This window comes from Fusarium tjaetaba (genome assembly GCF_013396195.1).
Source record: "Fusarium tjaetaba strain NRRL 66243 chromosome Unknown NRRL66243_c0000134, whole genome shotgun sequence".
NCBI lineage: Eukaryota > Fungi > Ascomycota > Sordariomycetes > Hypocreales > Nectriaceae > Fusarium > Fusarium tjaetaba.
This window is the reverse complement of record NW_023501330.1, coordinates 1-17,804: the sequence shown is the minus strand read 5'-3', so window position 1 is coordinate 17,804 and position 17,804 is coordinate 1. Positions and strand designations below refer to the sequence as shown.

At 49.5% G+C, this 17,804-nt stretch overlaps 3 protein-coding genes across 3 annotated transcripts; 2 read left to right on the top strand and 1 right to left on the bottom strand.

Annotated features, from left to right (window-relative positions):
- Positions 1-807: 807 nt before the first annotated feature.
- Positions 808-4,697, top strand: FTJAE_6804 (uncharacterized protein; the record flags this gene model as incomplete). The annotated part of the gene is made up of 3 exons (XM_037353455.1): positions 808-1,278; positions 1,337-3,560; positions 3,610-4,697. 3 exons carry the CDS (start codon positions 808-810, stop codon positions 4,695-4,697), a joined length of 3,783 nt encoding a protein of 1,260 aa, XP_037206053.1.
- A 2,338-nt stretch (positions 4,698-7,035) lies between these two features.
- Positions 7,036-9,113, bottom strand: FTJAE_6803 (uncharacterized protein; the record flags this gene model as incomplete). Its single annotated transcript, XM_037353454.1, has 7 exons — positions 7,036-7,472; positions 7,533-7,731; positions 7,785-8,621; positions 8,674-8,814; positions 8,865-8,937; positions 8,986-9,002; positions 9,057-9,113. The coding sequence occupies 7 exons, from the start codon at positions 9,111-9,113 to the stop codon at positions 7,036-7,038; spliced, it is 1,761 nt and encodes a 586-aa protein (XP_037206052.1).
- Positions 9,114-14,020: 4,907 nt separating this feature from the next.
- On the top strand, positions 14,021-16,302 carry FTJAE_6802 (translation initiation factor eIF-2B subunit epsilon; the record flags this gene model as incomplete). Its single annotated transcript, XM_037353453.1, has 3 exons — positions 14,021-14,107; positions 14,160-14,228; positions 14,284-16,302. The coding sequence occupies 3 exons, from the start codon at positions 14,021-14,023 to the stop codon at positions 16,300-16,302; spliced, it is 2,175 nt and encodes a 724-aa protein (XP_037206051.1).
- Positions 16,303-17,804: the final 1,502 nt, after the last annotated feature.

Genomic DNA, 17,804 nt, shown 5'->3' with positions numbered 1-17,804 from the left:
GCAGTGCTTAGCAACGGAGAGGGTGGCGTGTCTACATATAAAGCACATTAGAGTATTGATAACTTGTCTCTACAGAGGAGAGTCCCCGGACGTCGGGTAAATATATACCTATGGGCTAGCAGACTTTGCTCTGTTGAGCTATTAATTCATCGCACGCTTCGAAAAGAAGCTGTTATATGCTGCATGAAGATGAAGTTGAATTTGATAATGAGCATAAAGACAGCAGAAGACAGCTTTATGTTGTAGCCAATAAGCATTCAGTTTACCTGCATTGTTAGCTCAAAACCATAGCTACCAGCCAATCACTTATCATTGGATGCATGCACATATTGATACATAAGGTACAAGTTAACGGCGGAAGACGGTTGATTGTTGTAATAAAAGAAGACGCCTCTTTGTGAACCACCGCTTATCAGCCTTTCTCTCTCTGGCAACATCTAATTTGATCATCAATGTCCGAAAACGTTTGTAAAGCCACCTACAGAATACCTACATACTGAAGCTTTAGTACCTAGGCGCCTGCTGGCCTCCACTGTATCCACTGTAGCTCCAATTTGCAGGGGCCAGTCGCGTCCACCTCAGTCCAGCCAGAGTGGACGTGACGCAGTCCAAAGGAATTTCCATCATCCACCCGTGAAAACTACATTCACTTTTAGCATCAAAACATTAACTGCGACAACCAATCTCCAATCTTGCACCTCACAACGCGCAACAACCAGTCGTCCCATCATCCACAGGCTGCGACTAGGTTCTTCTAATTATTGTTTTCTCTTTTAGGCGCGTCTATTTCTCCGTAATGCGAATGCCATGAGCACATCGACTCCCCGCCTGCGGTCTGGGTTCCCAGCTACCCCAGCTACCGCTGCTCGACGACACAACAATCCACAGACTCCTAGCTCAGCAGGCTCACCGTCATACGGGAGGGGTTCCTCAGCGAGGTCACCTTCTCTCCCTCTTGCACCCGAGAAGACGCAGCCCCAGGGCGCTGTTAGCCAACCTGTCATTCCTCTGACCGTTCTCGATGCTCCCCAACAACGTCTTTATGCATTTGGCGTCTACGTCTTGTTGTGGGCCTGGAAGTTCTACGACTGGCTTCAGGTGGTTGAAGATGGCGACTATTCCTGGCTCCTCTTCCTGAAATGGATCTTTATCGACTTTGTCTTCCTATTTGGTGTACCAGAATTGAGGATACCTTGGCTTGAGCTCTCCCAGTCTGTTGTTACCGGAATCTTCATGGTACAGATGGCATTCAACTGGATGCTCATGTTCAACATTCCTGTAAGCTCTCGGTCATCATTACAATCAATGCTGAACAGCAAAACTAACCCACATGTAGATCCCACTGCATTCGTGGCTACTCGGCTTCTTCAAAGTTCTTTACGACCGTGAATTATCAGTTTCCGAGCATAATGTCAAAGTTTCGACCATTCTCAACAACCATTCCCTCATCATGGGAAAACAGATTATCAACATCTTGCCTGAAGGTTCTGCAATCCTCAACCCGGAAGCAGCCCCCTTCTGCCTTGGCGCAAAGCCCAAGAACGTCGCATCTCTGCCTATTTACTTTAATGCCACGATCCCCGCCGAAATCGAATTGGTTCGCATTGATCTCGAAACGAACAAGGAAGAAATAATCAAGATTTCGAACCGGGAGGTCAACAAGGTAGCCAAGCAAATTCGAGAACATACCGCCGATCAGACTACGTCCGGGTTCCAGTGGGACTATCCGGTTAAGAAACCGGGTGTCTATCGACTTGGACGGGTTTTGGACGAGTACAAGCTAGAAGTTCAGCGCGCCACCAGGGACACATATGTAGTGCCTTGTCCTCAAGCTAGAATTCGAGCGTCTTCAGATCCTCAGCGCTGTATCCAGGAGCTTTCTGATCTCTCCCTCGACGTCTACGGTACTCCTCCTCTCAAGATTGTGTACAGCCGTACGATCAATGGCAAAGATCACAGCTTCCACTTCCAGAGTCTCCAGCCTGATGGATTCTCATCACCTCTTCTTACGGCTTCTTCCAGTCTTGTTCTGGAGAGCCAGGATGATATATCTTGGGTGCGGCCTTCCAAGGTGACTGTTGGTCTTAACGAGTCTATGACTTCTGCTGGAGAGTGGGAGTACTCGATCGATGAGGTGCGCGATGCCTTTGACAATATTGTCAAATACGCCGACTTGGAAGAAGATGAAAAGGCCCGTTCAAAGGGTCTCAAATACGGCTTCAAAGTCAAAGAGAGACCTAGAGCGAGTATGAATGGTTGCGACTTGCGTAATCCCTTCAAGGTTGCCAAGGGCCGTTCCGTCAGACTTCCTGTAGACTTCTCTCTGGCCGGTTCGAAAGACGATACATCCCACGAGGTCACGTGGGAGTTCTCACCCATCAACTCGCTCACCAACAGTGGTGAGCATGGAGACCAGGTCTCAATTGGAAACTACAACGCCAAGAACGCACTGGATAAGCCATTCGTGTCGGAGCCGGGTCTTTATACTCTAAAGACCGTGTCAAGCGGGTCTTGCAAGGGCGAAGTTAAAGAGCCGTCTTCATGCCTTCTCCTGAATCCATTGGAGCCGTCGCTCTCAATTCGATCAGAGGAGATCCCCGACAAATGTGCAGGTAACTCCATTGGACTGCGGGTGGACCTGGATCTCGTCGGAACACCGCCATTTGTTGTTCGGTACGACATCGTTACCAGTGACGGGCATATTGAGAAGCAATCCCACCGTGTCTCTGGTCTGCGATCTCAGCTGGAATTGGTGCCCAAGATGGCAGGTCACCACAAATACGTCTTCAAGTCCATTGATGATGCTGTTTATGACAATCTGCCTCTCACCGGCGAGGACAAGGTTTTAGAACAGGTTGTGAAGCCTGCCGCCTCGGCCAAAATCGCAAGTACCACCGGTGTTATCAATGCTTGTCTTGACTCGGAAGTTGAACTCGATGTCATCCTTTACGGTGAGGCTCCCTTCAATCTGGAATGGGAGATCGTTCATGATGGTAAACGCAAGTCTGAGCGAGTCACCGGTGTTCAAGAGAATAGCTTCAGGATCAAGACCAACACCCTCCGTAAGGGAGGAGAGTATATTCTTGCGTTGAGCAGTGTCCAGGATAAGCGAGGTTGTAAAACTTTCCTTCAGGACCAAGTCAAGATCGCTGTACGACGCCAGCAACCAAGAGCCGCCTTCGGATTTGTCGAACATAAGCAGAAGATCATGGCGGTGGAAGATACTCATCTACGACTACCCCTCCGTCTTGAGGGAGAACCTCCGTTCGAGATCAGCTACAGGAACCTCAACGGTAATGGCGAAGTGTTGACCAAGCGCGCCAACAACGCCAACGACAACCTGCTTGTCAAGTCACAAGGCGTCTATGAATTGGTGGATGTGCGAGATAGCCAGTGCCCTGGATCTGTCGTGCCAACAGCATCCCAATTCGAGGTGGGATGGTTCCCTAGACCAGAGATCTCGATTGTAGAGTCTCCCAGTATCACTTCAGACGGCAACACCTTGGTCAAGCAAGACATCTGTGAAGGAGACATTGACGGCTTCGAAGTCAATCTCAAAGGTAAGCAGTCAGCAGCATTTGACCCGAGAGTCTCGCTGACTAGTTACAGGATCACCCCCTTACCATGTCGAATATGAGGTTACCCACAAGTCATTCCAAGGCGCAAAGGCATTCACGCGAAAGGACTTCGACGCCGCCCTCGCCAAGGCAGCCATTTCTATGGATACCACCAAGGCTGGCGACTACACCTACAAGTTCTCTGCTCTTGCCGATAATCTCTACAATAGCGATAAGAACTTCAGTCCTCTTACTGTTACGCAGCGTGTCAATGCCAAACCTGCTGCCGGGTTTACAAAGCCAGGTCAGTCGTTCAAGTATTGCATGGAAGAGCAGGAGCACGAGGACAAGATCCCGATCAAGCTTACGGGAGTTGCTCCCTTTTATGTCGAGGTTGAGATCAAGCATCAAGCTGGCTCTCCCGCCGAGACGTATCGAATTCCGTCGATCGACTCAAACACGTATGGCATCAGGATCCCTCGTCAGCACCTGCGTCTTGGTGCCCAGCAGGTTCGCATTCGTACTGTTAGAGACGCTCGAGGCTGCCAGCGCAAGTACGAGATTGGAGGGCCCTCAGTGCAAATTCACCTCTACGAGGCTCCATCCATCTATCCTCTGGATGCTCGACGCGACTATTGCGTTGGCGAACGTATTGCATATACTCTATCTGGCACACCTCCGTTCGACATCTCATACGACTTCAACGGCCGATGGAATGCTAAGTCGACGACGACCAACTTCCGCCGTATTGCGGAGAAGCCTGGAGATTTCGTCATCACTAGCATCTCGGACAAGGCCAGCGAGTGTCGTGCTGCGGTAAACATCCCCAAGACTATCCACCCGCTGCCGAGTGTTCAGATCAGCCGCGGTAAGCAATCCCGCGTGGACATACACGAAGGCAACGAAGTGGATATTCTATTTGAGTTCTGGGGCACGCCACCCTTCGAGTTCACCTACACACGCAGCTCCAACGCCAAGAAGGGTCAACGCAGTGTTGTCCTCGAAACAAGACACGATGTATCTTATGAACACAGCAAGGTGGTCAAGGCGAGCCAGGAGGGTACGTACGAGGTTGTTGCGATCAAGGACAAGTTCTGCTCGTTCTCGACTCAGCAGGTGGAGAAAAAGCAAAGAAGATAGAGCTGTTAAAGACGGATTGAGAAATGATATGGGCAAGGACAGTTTGAAAAGAATTGACCTTTTTGGCTGTTTGATAAATAGTAGGTAATGAACGGATTGTACTGCCAGGGGCGAGGACGATCAACAACGAGGAGGGACACTGAGTTGTATATATGCATCTATACCATGGCATGGCGTTAAGTAGGGTTAATCAGAGCAAGATTGAATAAGTAAGACTTGTAACGTTTATTCAGAGAAAGAAGTGCTTCTCATAGGCCTGACTGACTGACTGACTGACTCTCTTATCAAGAGTGATTGATCTGTTTGAATGGGAGTCCCCCCTGCTCATGCATCAAGCTACAGTCTTTCGGAGTCTAGATGGATGGGTCGAAGCACCTCGTCCGTCCGTGGCTGGCTCTGTAGCCATGCCCAAGAATTCGCATCAGCACCAGTGCCCTTCCAGCCCCGTTCGTTTAGCATCAAGATACCCATTGGCCGGGACTATTAGCAACCGATTCAGGTCTCGAGGGATAGACCCAAGTTATTCATTCATTGGCCAATTCCATTCAGGTTCTTTTTGATATCACCACGGAGCAGAGCAGTTACGGGTCAGTTTCTTACTGGCAGGTAAATAGTAAGCTACAAGACTGGTGGTGGCCATTCTAGGTAGATCCAGAGTCCGGTAGATGGAATAAGCAGTCGAATCTGGAGCTTGTGGTGACATGCTCACGACCCCTTCAGCGGGTGCACTACAGCACCTTGCCGCCACAAGTTCAACGGTCGCTCATGTACGGAGTAAGCAATTGCGCTTTGTCTGGAGGGTTACTTTGGAGTCCGAGGCACAATAAATAGTTGCTAGGCCCGCTCGGACGGATCAGCAACTATCGATTGACGAGAGAGACAGGCATTGGCCATGCCATACAGAAGGTCAAGTCCCTGTCCCTCTTAGACGATTGCAGTACAATACATACATGACATGACATGATATGATATTGATGCCGACGTCATCTCTCATGTTATTTAGCGCCAAGACTGGACCTGGCCTCGGTAGTGTCTTTGTCTCGACCTTCTAGTCTGCAGCAGCGCAGTCTCGACTATTCCAAAGCCATCATGTCAAAGTATAACAGGGTCTGGATGACAGGGGATAGAAATTGGATACTCTATCGGTCCCTAAGGTACTTTCCAAAGACAAGAGGAATATTTCCCTCCAAGCACAGGCACAATCACAGGCACGAGCACGAGCACAAACACAAGTATAGGTCTGCTTGCTTGCTTTACTTACAAGACTTACCTATCAATGGTTGCACAGGATTCAGATACATCCACTATCGTACAACACAAACACCCGGCTCTATACCGCATTTCACTGCGCAGCCAGAGCTCAACGGCGCCCAAGTCTGCGGTGCAACGGCTGACGGATGCTACAGTACATTATGGCGCTATAGGCAGAAAGGCCCCTTCTGAACAAAGCCCATCGAGGGAATTCGTGTGCCCAAAACTCGCTCGCTCCAAAGTCCAAAGTCCAACCCCACCATTCGAAACGGTCCAGAACTCAATCGATCTGCACCTCCCTGTGCCACACCTACGCAACCTTGCAAACGTTAACTTGTTGTATGTATGTAATAGGGACGTGCTTGGGTATTTATATCTGTCATCTGTTCTCTGCTGCTTGAAACACTTTTGGTCTGTCGTTTCCGACATTTCCGTCCTTCTCCATCCATCCGTCCACCTACCACAACACTACCCATATGTACATATACTACCGATAACCACGGATTAAACTAACTATTCAAATATCCATGCTCAACCCCCTTAGCAGAAACAAATGTCGAATACGAATACAGCCTGACACAAGAGGCCAGTCGATTAGGTGGTGTGCGAAGCTTCACTGGACGGACAGTGCCCTCCTCATGTCCATGAGATGGGATCTCAACAACTCAGCACTTTGGGACCACCAAGAAAGCGAAAATGTTGCATGGTGGGCCAGGCTGGCGCCCAAATGACAATCATATTATCGCAGGTATCAAAACTTGTTCATCAGACCTTCCAAACACTCCCGAAACAAATCCACGAACGCGCCAGGGACAACTACCTGCCTGCCTGCCTGCCTGCCTGCCTGCCTGCCTGCCTGCCTGCCTGCTGTATCTCTGCTACATGTCTTTGTTCGTCAAGGGATCCGGGCTCAATGCGTCTCCCCGATCATAAATGCGAAATATACGACAACAAAATCCTTCTTCCACGACGGCCAACACCAATAAGCCATCTGTCTTAGAATGCCCATCCTGTCTCGCTCCGAACGCCATACTCCTCATGATGTAGCGTCACACATACATCAGGCACATATCACTATACCAGTGGCTCAGACGTAGGTCCGCTGGCGCTTTTCTGGTGGGCTTTGGCCATCCATTCGCCCTTGGCTGCTTTGTGAGATGCTTGTTGGGAAACTAGCTCGGCTCGCACTGGTGGGCGTCAGGCCGTACTGGTTTGCGCCATTTACCATGCCGTAGCCTTGATCCATCCCTGCGGCCATGGGAGACTGCTGCGGCATCTGTCCCGGGGACCAAGTGGCACCAGTCGCTGGCGGCGTGGGCGTTGTCTCGAACTTGAAATTCGTTCCGCCGGGAGTGTTCAAGTTGCTCGGCGGGTTCATGTAACCTGCGCCACCGACTACATAACCTGAGCCTGATTCTTGTTGAGTCGAAGGGTCATAACCCTTAAGAAGATAGCTCAAGTGATTTTCGACAATCTTCTGCATTCCACTCTTGGTGAATGGCTTGGCCAGAACTCCATTCATACCTAGTGATGCAAAATTAGTTCCCATGTTCGTTCGCAACTCCTGCTTCAGCTAGCGCTTACCGTGTTCAAAATAGCAGTGGACCTCGTCAGATCGGATATTCGACGTCATAGCAACAATGGGGATGGCAGGGCAGTCTTGCCGAATATACATGGTTGTCGAGACACCATCCAGTTTGGGCATTATGATGTCCATGAAGATCATGTCGAAATGATCACGGGCAACACTAGTAATACGGCTATATGCGTCTGCTCCGTTTTGCTAACCAATGGTCAGTCAGGTGGCCCAATAGGATCATTGGGAAAATCACTTACAGCATGCTCGACTTCACAGCCCATCGACTTGAGAAACTTGATACCAATCTTAGCACAAGTCGGGTCATCTTCAACAAGGAAAATCCTGGGTTTTCGTGACGCCCAAGTGAGGGCCGAGTTGGTCGACGAGTTAGAGTTTGCGTGTGTTTGGATGTTGATGGGCTGGGGAGCAGGGACCTCCTGCATGGCGTTGGCGCTGGACTCATTCGGCATCGCATAAGGGATTTTGTGGATGTGATCTGAGTGGAAAGGATCGATGCCGACGGTTTGACCCACCGGGTACACGGGGTAGCGGTTGATGTCGTTCATTGGATCATGCATCATTGGCATTGAGGCTTGTGGGATGACGACTGCGGAGTCTGCCGGAGATCCATATACGCCCTGAAGACGTTCCAGCTCTCGGTCGGCAATTTGATCAGGTGTCACGCTAGACAGAAGCTCACGAGCCCGTCGCAGTTCTGGTGCCGAATCGTCACTACTATCCAGAGGAGATGTCCCGACATTGAGGTGCATGCCCTGTTGATGACGGTTGCCTGAAGGTGAGAGGAAATTAAGCATTTCGTGCTGCGATTGCTTTTGCGCATTGAGCATTTTTTGCAAAGTCAGAACCTCATTCACAAGAAGTCGGTTGGTCTGAGACACTTCAGTGAAGAGCTCCTGAAGCTGTTGAACTTGCTGCTGGGTAGCTGTCAGTTGTTCAGTCATGACACTGATGTGATGGCTGGTTGTGAAGTCCTCTGTGGCTTGTGTCCTCCTTGGTGCTGGGGCCTTTCGACGAATGTTATCGAGATCATCCTTGCTGCCCACCCTGAAATTGGGATGCTTGAACTCGAGAGTCTAGCTTTTTGGTCATTATTGGCTTTAACATCCAACGGTCAGGTAAACTCACATTGGCACCATTGGCCGCAGATCCACTGTCATTTGTTTGTCGCACTTTATGGAAATCGTACTTGTTCAATTGTCGGACAAAACTAGCCATGTTGCTGTGCTTGAAGTGCTTAGGCAAGATTGAGCGTGTGAATTTTTCGTTCTAGGCCTATTAGCGTTTGATGGTTACAGTCGATTTCAGCTCAAGCCTACCTCAACAACGACGAACGTATCGCCATCTTTTCCCCATCTTGCAACGTCCTGATGCGCTGGATCTTCGAGCATCCTTGATTCTGTTAGCATTGCATGCACAGGCAGCTACAAGTAGCCATACCGATAAAGCTTGCGAACCTTTCAGAGGTGTCAGTTGTGATGTAATCAGCCACTGTCGTCTTGTCGACTTACAAACTCGCTGGCATTGCTGCCACCAACCCCGGGGGTTGAGGTTCCGTCACCAGACATATTATGTGTTTATATAAGGAGTGCCTTTGCTACTCTATGGTTTGCTTCGAGATGATTTCGCCACCGGTTTGCTATCAGAACAATACGGATTGTTCAAGAGCCGATTCGACGGATAACGGATAGAAGAGGCGTTTAACCGGGCCGAGTCGCCGTTGATCGTTGTCGAACCTTAGGTAACAAACAATAAGTCAAAAAAGAACGGTTCTGGTTCTTTTGAACAGAGGATGAATGGTCTTCGATGCGCCGAGCCGAGATGATAACGAATGGCGTAAGGGCTAGATGCAGACTCGAGAACTGGACGCGTTGATGTTCAGTCGTCACCAGCAGGTCCAGGGGCTCGAAGGCTTTGCTGGCTAGAGTGCTCCAGAATGAATAAAAGAGTCTTCGCAGGGAGATCGAGGGCGACGATGCGATAGATGAGGGCCGTCGCAATTGCAAGACCAAGGGGCTGAAAATGGGAGGGAATGAGGAACGGGAAACGGGGACCGGGCCTGAGTTGTATCTCAAGACAGACAAAGTTGGGAGGCCGTGTGAGCGGGAGTGGACACAGGCGTGGGTGGAACGGAATAGCCTGAGCCTGCTTTTGTCTCTGAACTCGAGTGGCTTGGCTTTGGCGGGGGGTCGTAGTGACTTACCTCCTGGCCCGGATATGTGGATATTGCCAGGTACCCAGTACCTAGCGCACCTTGCTCAACACGCTCTGTTCCGAGAGCAGATGGCACTTCCCACTTGGGCTGGGGCAGGGGGATCTGTGCTTTTGCTGGTACTGGTGCTGATGCTGATGTCGCTGCTGATGCTCTGAGCAAGGCGAAAGAGAAAAGCTTGAGCCGGAGTGGGCTTTTCCAGCCAAGGTTGGTTTAGCCTCAACCAAGATCGTGGTGGGAATGAAGCGCTATTGCGCGAACAAGTCTGGCGGCCGTCCCTGTGGGGTGTTCCCTTGTGTCCATCCAAAGCTTTTTGGTCCTTCACAGCACTCCATGACCCTTGGTTGGCTGCCCAGTTGTACTGGAGATCGTCCCCAAATTCGACTGTGTGGAGGTGATCATGGCGCACCGTGGCCACTATGTGACCTAAGCTCCGTTTGGAAGATCGCCAGCTGGTGAAGAAGCGAGAGAAAAAAACCACACAGCTGTTGAGATATCCATTCTGCTACTGTCCTGGCTTTGGCGCCATGTTGATCGTTATCGCGCCGTGCGTACGGAAAACAGGACATCCACTACAAACACGAAGCCGGTCACGACGAGGTATTCGCTGCAAGAACGACGGGTCCGTCAGATTTGTGTTCCTCTTTCTTTGGTCCCATTGTTTCTGTCACTCCTGGCTTGGTTATGTCAGGAAGGCTGTTGGAGCTGTCCCGTGTCTTGGTTCCATTTGTAAAGCCATGCCGTGTTGCGCCATGCAGGGAGGCGGATGCAGGTGGTGTTATTCAAGACTTGGGCAGCCGACAGCAGAGATAAAGAATGCTTTACTTTGATGTAGCAATAAACGCCTGGCCAGCGTTGTGTCCAGGTGCTTGCGCTATTGTGTCAGCTTAAACTTTCAACGTGACCAATCAACTCAGACTTTCACTAGATGAGAAAGTGGTCGTAAAGTGTTCCTAGTGTTGAGTACTGGGGCCACGTTCCTGGCTGCATTTGTAGCATGCTGTGGAATGCTGGGAATTTCTCTCACTCGATCAACGGAAGACACATGTCGTGGTTGTAGCTCATGACTCGGGATTGAAGACCCAGCAGTCTGGAAATCTGGCTACTGTCTAAATCATGTAGCCACAACCATAGTTCTCGTCGATACAGCAACATTGATTGACATCAGATGGATATAATCGTAGTTTGAGTGGTATTGATAAATGCGACTGCCTATTTCTAGGCTCCAGATAGAGACATATCGTTGTTAGCTAAGCTCGGCGGTTCCCTGGTCAAGCCAAACGCCAACGTTCCTAACTAAACAGTAGTGAGACTCCCAGTTGTCGGGGATGAATAATTAAGGGTCTGTCTTGAGACTGTGTTGCCCTCGAGGTGTATGAAACCATGACTGGTGTTTCCATACAGATTCGATGTAAGGGCCGGTCAGGTTTTCTTACACCATTAGACCATGTAAGTTGCGTTGACTGAGGACCCAGTATTGGGCGCTGGCGCCTTGTGAGAAGATCTGCGAGAATCACGATGTAGCAAGATCGGGGCATTGACACAGCGCCAGGGATAAAATGCTGAGAAAACCCGAGGACCTTAGTCTACCCCGTAGATTGCAACACCATGCTCAATCAACAGCCTAGCCGTTGCCTTGGAAGAAAGCTGAAAAGACATAAGGGACACGTTCCGAGAGAATAGCTTATGAGAGTGAGGAACCAGTCCGCTAATGACCACTTGCTGTAGACGTTTCGGTTATCGTCGAACCAGAGTCATAGAAGGTCAGCCAAGAACTGAGACGACACACTCAGCCTCAGCCAATGCTAGAGTACTGGCCGCAGCATATCAGGTCTTAGTGTTGTCCTTGCCCGGAATGGTCATCTTTCCTCGCATGCTGCGGTACGGATTTAGCTGTAATAAGGGAGATCAGCGAAGCTGAATAGAGTCCAAGCAATATTGAGTAACATTGAAAGTGGAAGCCGGAACTCGATCTAGCAATGCTAGACCAGGGTATGATAATGTTTCTTTTTAGCCTGTTCTTTTTCGCGTCTATTCCTGTTATAGGATATCGAGCACTGTTCTTTACTGTACGGTTCGGGTGCTTCGTGGTCGTCGGGTAGAGGGCGCTGAAGAAGCGACTGCCGCATCTTATTGAACGTCAAGATAGACTCTTGAACCCCAAGATACTCTGTCGGGAAGCAATAGTTTGTTCAAATGTGGAGGTCAAGATAGAAACAAGCGAGAGGTCCATGATCGGTCGAGACCGTGGCCGTTGGCAAAGAACGAGGGCGAGAACGAAGCGGGTAGCTGCCTTCATTACAACTGTACGAGCGGATGCGGGCACACTGTGCACGAACCGCAGATATGGAAATCGCAATCTGTCACCTGCCTAAAACTAATCTGGCGACCTAACACAGTGCACGGTTGAGAATTCCTTAAAAGGGCAAAGAAGAAGGGAGGGCCCAGCGCTCGTACTCCGTAATAAAAGAATGATTTCTGAAGATGACTGTGGCTGCTGGGCCCACTTTTGATAAGATACTAGAGATACATCAAGCGAAATAACAATCGCTGATCACAATAAAGTTATAGTAGCTATAGCCAGTAATTTACTGATAAGACTTCCCTAAGTACCCTATAACTATAGGGCCTCTATAGGGCAGCCCTTCTGTATCTATCTTATCGCTTGTATATGCATGTACCTAGCAGGGATTAGCAATTGTGGCGTAAGTCATCTTGGGCAAAGACTTTTGAGATGTACCTCCGTAGTTCTTTTGAATTATTATTAGGGCCTATTTGCGGGGTTGTTTAATGACAGGGGGAGAGGACCCTGAATTCCTGAGATTTGCCTTACCTTTGTAGCTTTTATCACTGAAAACCCTCAGATGGAAGACTTTTGTTGGCCTGGCCTTGGTCTCAAAACATCATTTAGGTACTCTGTACAGTTTGTGCTCATGAATAACACTAGGTAGGGCAGCGTTTTGAAGCACATTTCGCAAGATCACTCTCAGGGTTAGGTAGGTCGAGGGCATCTATAAAGCTGGGTTACCACCCCAAACCTAACCTAATTGACTTGCGACTGTCTAAATTGAGAGACATCTGCATCAATTCTACGACCGAGACATACTCAGGACCCAAGACATATAAAAAGACAGTTGCGGATGCCTTCGTGAATGTATTGAACGCAAACAACATTTGACAGCCACACTAACCCATGGCCATCTCCCAGCCGGCAAGGTTTCGTTGCATGGTAGGTCGTCTGAGACCATCGCTTTGACTATCATATTTCAAGTTGTGAACTTGTGTCTCTCATTGTCTCGGATATTTCCCTCGTTCGTCAAGGAACCAGATCCAACAAGGGACAACTCTACAGTTGATCCTTGGACAATTCCAGCTGCCGGAAGCCCCATCCACCCTCTAATTTAGCAGATGTTTTCCTTGCTCAAGATGAAAGATGCTAAAAAAGAAATCAAACGACCCGAAAGTTGTCGGACCGCCGGCGAAGCCGCATAGATAAATGTTTCCTCTCTAGTTTAGTCCCCGATCGGGCGCTAGCGCCTCCCGGAACCGAAGCGACACCAAGTCTTCTCACTCGATGAGTACTGCCTGTTCCTGAGCATGTGCCTGTCGTTTGAATGCCGCCAGGCTCGTGCTTGAAAGGGCTTCATTGAGAGACGCCATTATCGAACCAGTTCGAGTGTCAGCTGTCTGTCAAAAGTCAAACCCCCTCCTCCAAAGCCAATAGCTCCTTGTTAAACGAAACTTAGACGCTCGAGCGTCTACGCTTGCCGAGAAACAGACAAAGCGGAAGCACAACTACTGAGATACCTTGTGGAGGTAACAAATATGTCAGTGTTTGGGTGTTTTCGGGATTTGACTGGTCCGCGTGTTACAGTCAAGGCTCCGAATATAGTGAGCTGAAGTGTTATGCCTGCCAGCCTGGTATGTGTAGCAAAGTGAAGTCTGGAATGTCCACCGAAGTCTATCGGAACCCATCGTTCGGCGTCGGGTAATATTATTTCCAACAGGTTGTTGAAGATACGGGCGAAGTGCTTTGGCAGTGGAGTGGAGTTGGAGGGTTGGTGCGATTACTCAGCAGAGCAGCTTGACCCACTCACCGAGGTGAGAGCCCCTACACCGAGGTGAGGTGGGGAGGTAAGGTAGGTTCTGTTGATTGAGTCACTGGAAATTTGACCTAACCCCACGGTTCGCGTGCGCTTCAACTTAAACTTCACAACATTCGCCCAAATATCTCGGACGCAACGCTCTACCCGACAAGTAATCATGTCGCACAAGGGCAATAGTGGCAAGGGCAAAAAGTCCTCAAAAACAGGAGCCGAGAGCAAAAGCGAGGATGTTCTCCAGGCGGTTGTAAGTGACATGGCGGGGTATCTTTTTCTTCAAGACCGGCGCAAGCTCACAGCGTATTCTTCAGGTCCTCGCCGACTCCTTTCAAGACAGATTCAAGCCCTTCACCACCGAGAAGCCAAGAGTATGCCCTTCTGTTCGTCTCGGCCGTGTGCTCGTACTAATGGGCTTGTTCGCAGTGTCTTCTCCCTCTCGCAAACACCCCCCTCATCGAGTATACCCTTGAATTTCTAGCCATGAACGGTGTCAACGAAGTCTACATCTACTGTGGTGCTCATACCGACCAAGTCGAAGACTACATCAGCCGATCTCGGTGGTCAGCAGCCGCGCGCACATCTCCCTTTTCCGTTCTACAATTTGTCCGAGTCTCCGATGCACGATCAGCCGGCGATGTTCTACGAGATATGGACAAGAGATCTCTTGTCGACGGCGATTTTATCCTCGTTCATGGCGACCTCGTGTCCAACATAATGCTTGATGGTGCTCTGGCGGCGCACCGAAAACGGAGGCAAGACAGCGCAGCCAATATCATGACAATGGTGTTGCGCAGTGGTGGAGAGGATGATCACCGAACAAAGACGAACGGAATCACGCCCATTTTTGTGGTCGACACAAAAACTCAACGATGTCTTCACTACGATGAGATGAACCCCTTGGCAAGCGATCGATACATGTCATTAGATCCAGCTGTCGTGGATGAGCTATCAACCGAATTCGAGATTCGATCCGACCTCATCGATGCTCAGATCGACATTTGCACACCCGAGGTACTTGCGCTTTGGTCAGAAAGTTTCGACTACGAGCTTCCCAGGAGGAACTTCCTTCACGGCGTGCTCAAGGACTGGGAGCTGAACGGCAAGATGATCTATACCGAGATTTGCGAGGAGGGTTACGCAGCCCGAGCAAGCAATCTACAGCAGTACGACGCCATCAGCCGCGACATTCTAGGCCGATGGACTTATCCCTTCATTCCAGAGTGCAATATTGTTCCTAAGCAGGCTTACCAGCGTCACAGACCAGGGGTTGTGGTCGAGCACGGTGCATTCTACGCGAATACTTCCCAAGTCCAGAACTCGGTCATCGGACGCAACAGCTACATTGGCCCGGAAAGTAGAATCTCCAATTGCATAATCGGACGAGACTGCAAGATTGGCAAGAATGTCATTTTGAAGGACTGTTACATCTGGGACGACACCACTGTCGGGGACGACGCAAGAATATACCGATCTATCGTGGCAGATTCGGTCACTATTGGAGAGAACTCAACTATAGCAGAAGGCAGCCTCATCTCCTTTGGTGTCACCATTGGCAAGAGCATTAGTCCCCCTAAAGATACTGTTATTTCATGCGTCGATTCTGAGGGCAATCCCTTGACGCCGGATACCGAGTTGCTTGGATCTGGTACCAACGCCGCAGCATTCAAGGACCCTGAGGACGATGAGGTTGACGAGAGAGACCCCTGCCAACTTCAGAAGAGTCTCATGTACAACCTTTCCCAGTTCAATATCTCCACCTCATCGGTGTCGACACTGTCTTCCGAAATCTCTGAAGATATTCCGGATGAGAATTCGCTGCACATCGACACCACCGACCCTTCCCGCCGCACGTCCTTCGCCTCCGATGATGCTGGCGACAAACTCTCATTCCACAGCGAGGCCGTACACGGTCTGGTCGACGCTCTTCGTGCCGAGTCCGGTGATTTCGATTCGGCCAAGCTTGAGTTCATGGGCTTGCGTCTCTCCAACGATGCCTCGGACGCTATGATGCGCCGAGCTGTGGCCACTGCATTTGCCCGTCGCGCAGTCGAGCTCATGACCCCCGAGCACGGCAATCTCGAACCCAGCAAGGCTGCTGAACAAGCGTTAAGGGCTCGCAAAGGTGCAACAAAGTTCATCAATGAGGTCGGAATTGGTGGCGACGATGATAATGAGGCCGAGCAAGTCGAGTTCATCATTGCACTCCAGAAGGCACTCACGCGCTCCCAAGGACCTGAGCAGTCCCGTGTTGGCACTCTCCTCGCCGCCATGCTACAGCAGCTATATGCGCTCGATATCCTTGAGGAGGAGGGTATTCTGAGTTGGTGGGGGAATGAGCGTGCCGTTGAGGGTGAGGCTATGACATTGCTGAAAGAAAAGTGTCGCGTGTTGGTGGAGTGGTTGGAGAACGCCGAGGAGGAGGATGACAGTGATGAGGAATAGATGGTTTTGCGTCATTCTGACTGTAAACATCACGGAGTACAAAATAAACAAAGGGACATGGCTTCTTATATATATAAAAAAGTCTAACACAAGACACCTTCCTACCTGTTTATGTGGTTTCAGTCAGAGTCTGGACTGTCGCCAGTAGCCGTAAGAACCGGGTGTATCATATTTACACATCGCCTTCATCCAGACTTTGTTAGTTGGGTTTGCCTCTACATTTGCCTTGCTACCTGATATGTTTACAGCCTATCTAGACAGAAAGGACAAACTGATTATACCCATAGAGGCAATCATCTTTGAGGCCACTTTAACTGATCCTCCATCTTCTAGACTGCTTAATACTATCAGGCCTTTCCCTTTCATCTCACGAGACTCTTGCATGAACGTCCCTATCCATGTTGGCTTTGCACTTAAGATAGGGAGAGCAAAATCTTATCTGCTGACTCTGTCCATGTTGCTCAATAGGGGTATCTCCAACTTGATTATTTCCCTGCTTCCGGAATCCAGGCTATACTAGTATCTAGTCATGTGCATGTAAGATCTGAAATTGCATGGGTTGTCTGGTCACACTTCTTGAATAATCGTATACCTACAGTTCATCAAAGTCTTCATTGATATGGGATACCTTGATCAAGAATAGTAACCATAACACTCGGCGTTATCATATCATCCCCGAGTAGTGTCATGAGATAACCCCAACCTTGACTTAATTGCCGTAATATAACTGATTTTTAAGATAGTTCACCGGCTTAGTCCTTGCTCAGCCGTAAGCTAAAGGAACTGACCTCAACATGGAGTATCCTCCGGCTCGATGAGCCCTGCACAAATGTAGCGCTTCAGTTGTGGCACCTTTGATACGCACGATTCCTGCCTATTCAACACATGTATGTATACGGCCGTGATGGTGGATATCTGCCTACCCTATATCGTTTAGTCTAAAATATCCAGATATCACAACCGATTGACTAGACTAGAGTTTATGGTCTGTTTTCTTTAGTTTGCCCAGAATATCTACCCGGGTATGAAGAAGTCCTACAAGCACCTATATTATGTTCTCATGCTATTTGTTCGACGTTAACTGTTCACTCCGTTCGGTCAGCGATGGAAGGGAAAATGTAGACCTTACGATGTGTAGAGCCGCACATATCTACCTCTATTGTGCTTTACTTACTCTTGCCTTCAAAGCCACTATTCTATATAAACGCTATCCAGAAGACGAGGAACATTCTAGCCTTGGCCTAGAATGCAATCCGTTGTGACCCAAACAATGTGGATAACCAGCGCAGCCATGAGACGGCTTGTAGCTGTAATGTTGAGGGACATGATAGCAAACCCACACGAGTCATAACCCATTAAATGACATGTCACGATTCAGTTCTTCGGCGCAAATCGTTCCCCTTGATAGCAGAATGGCGGTGATCATGAGTCGATAAAGGACGCGTCAACATTGTCGACATTTGCATGCAACTATCACCAAACTCACCACCACCACCACCACC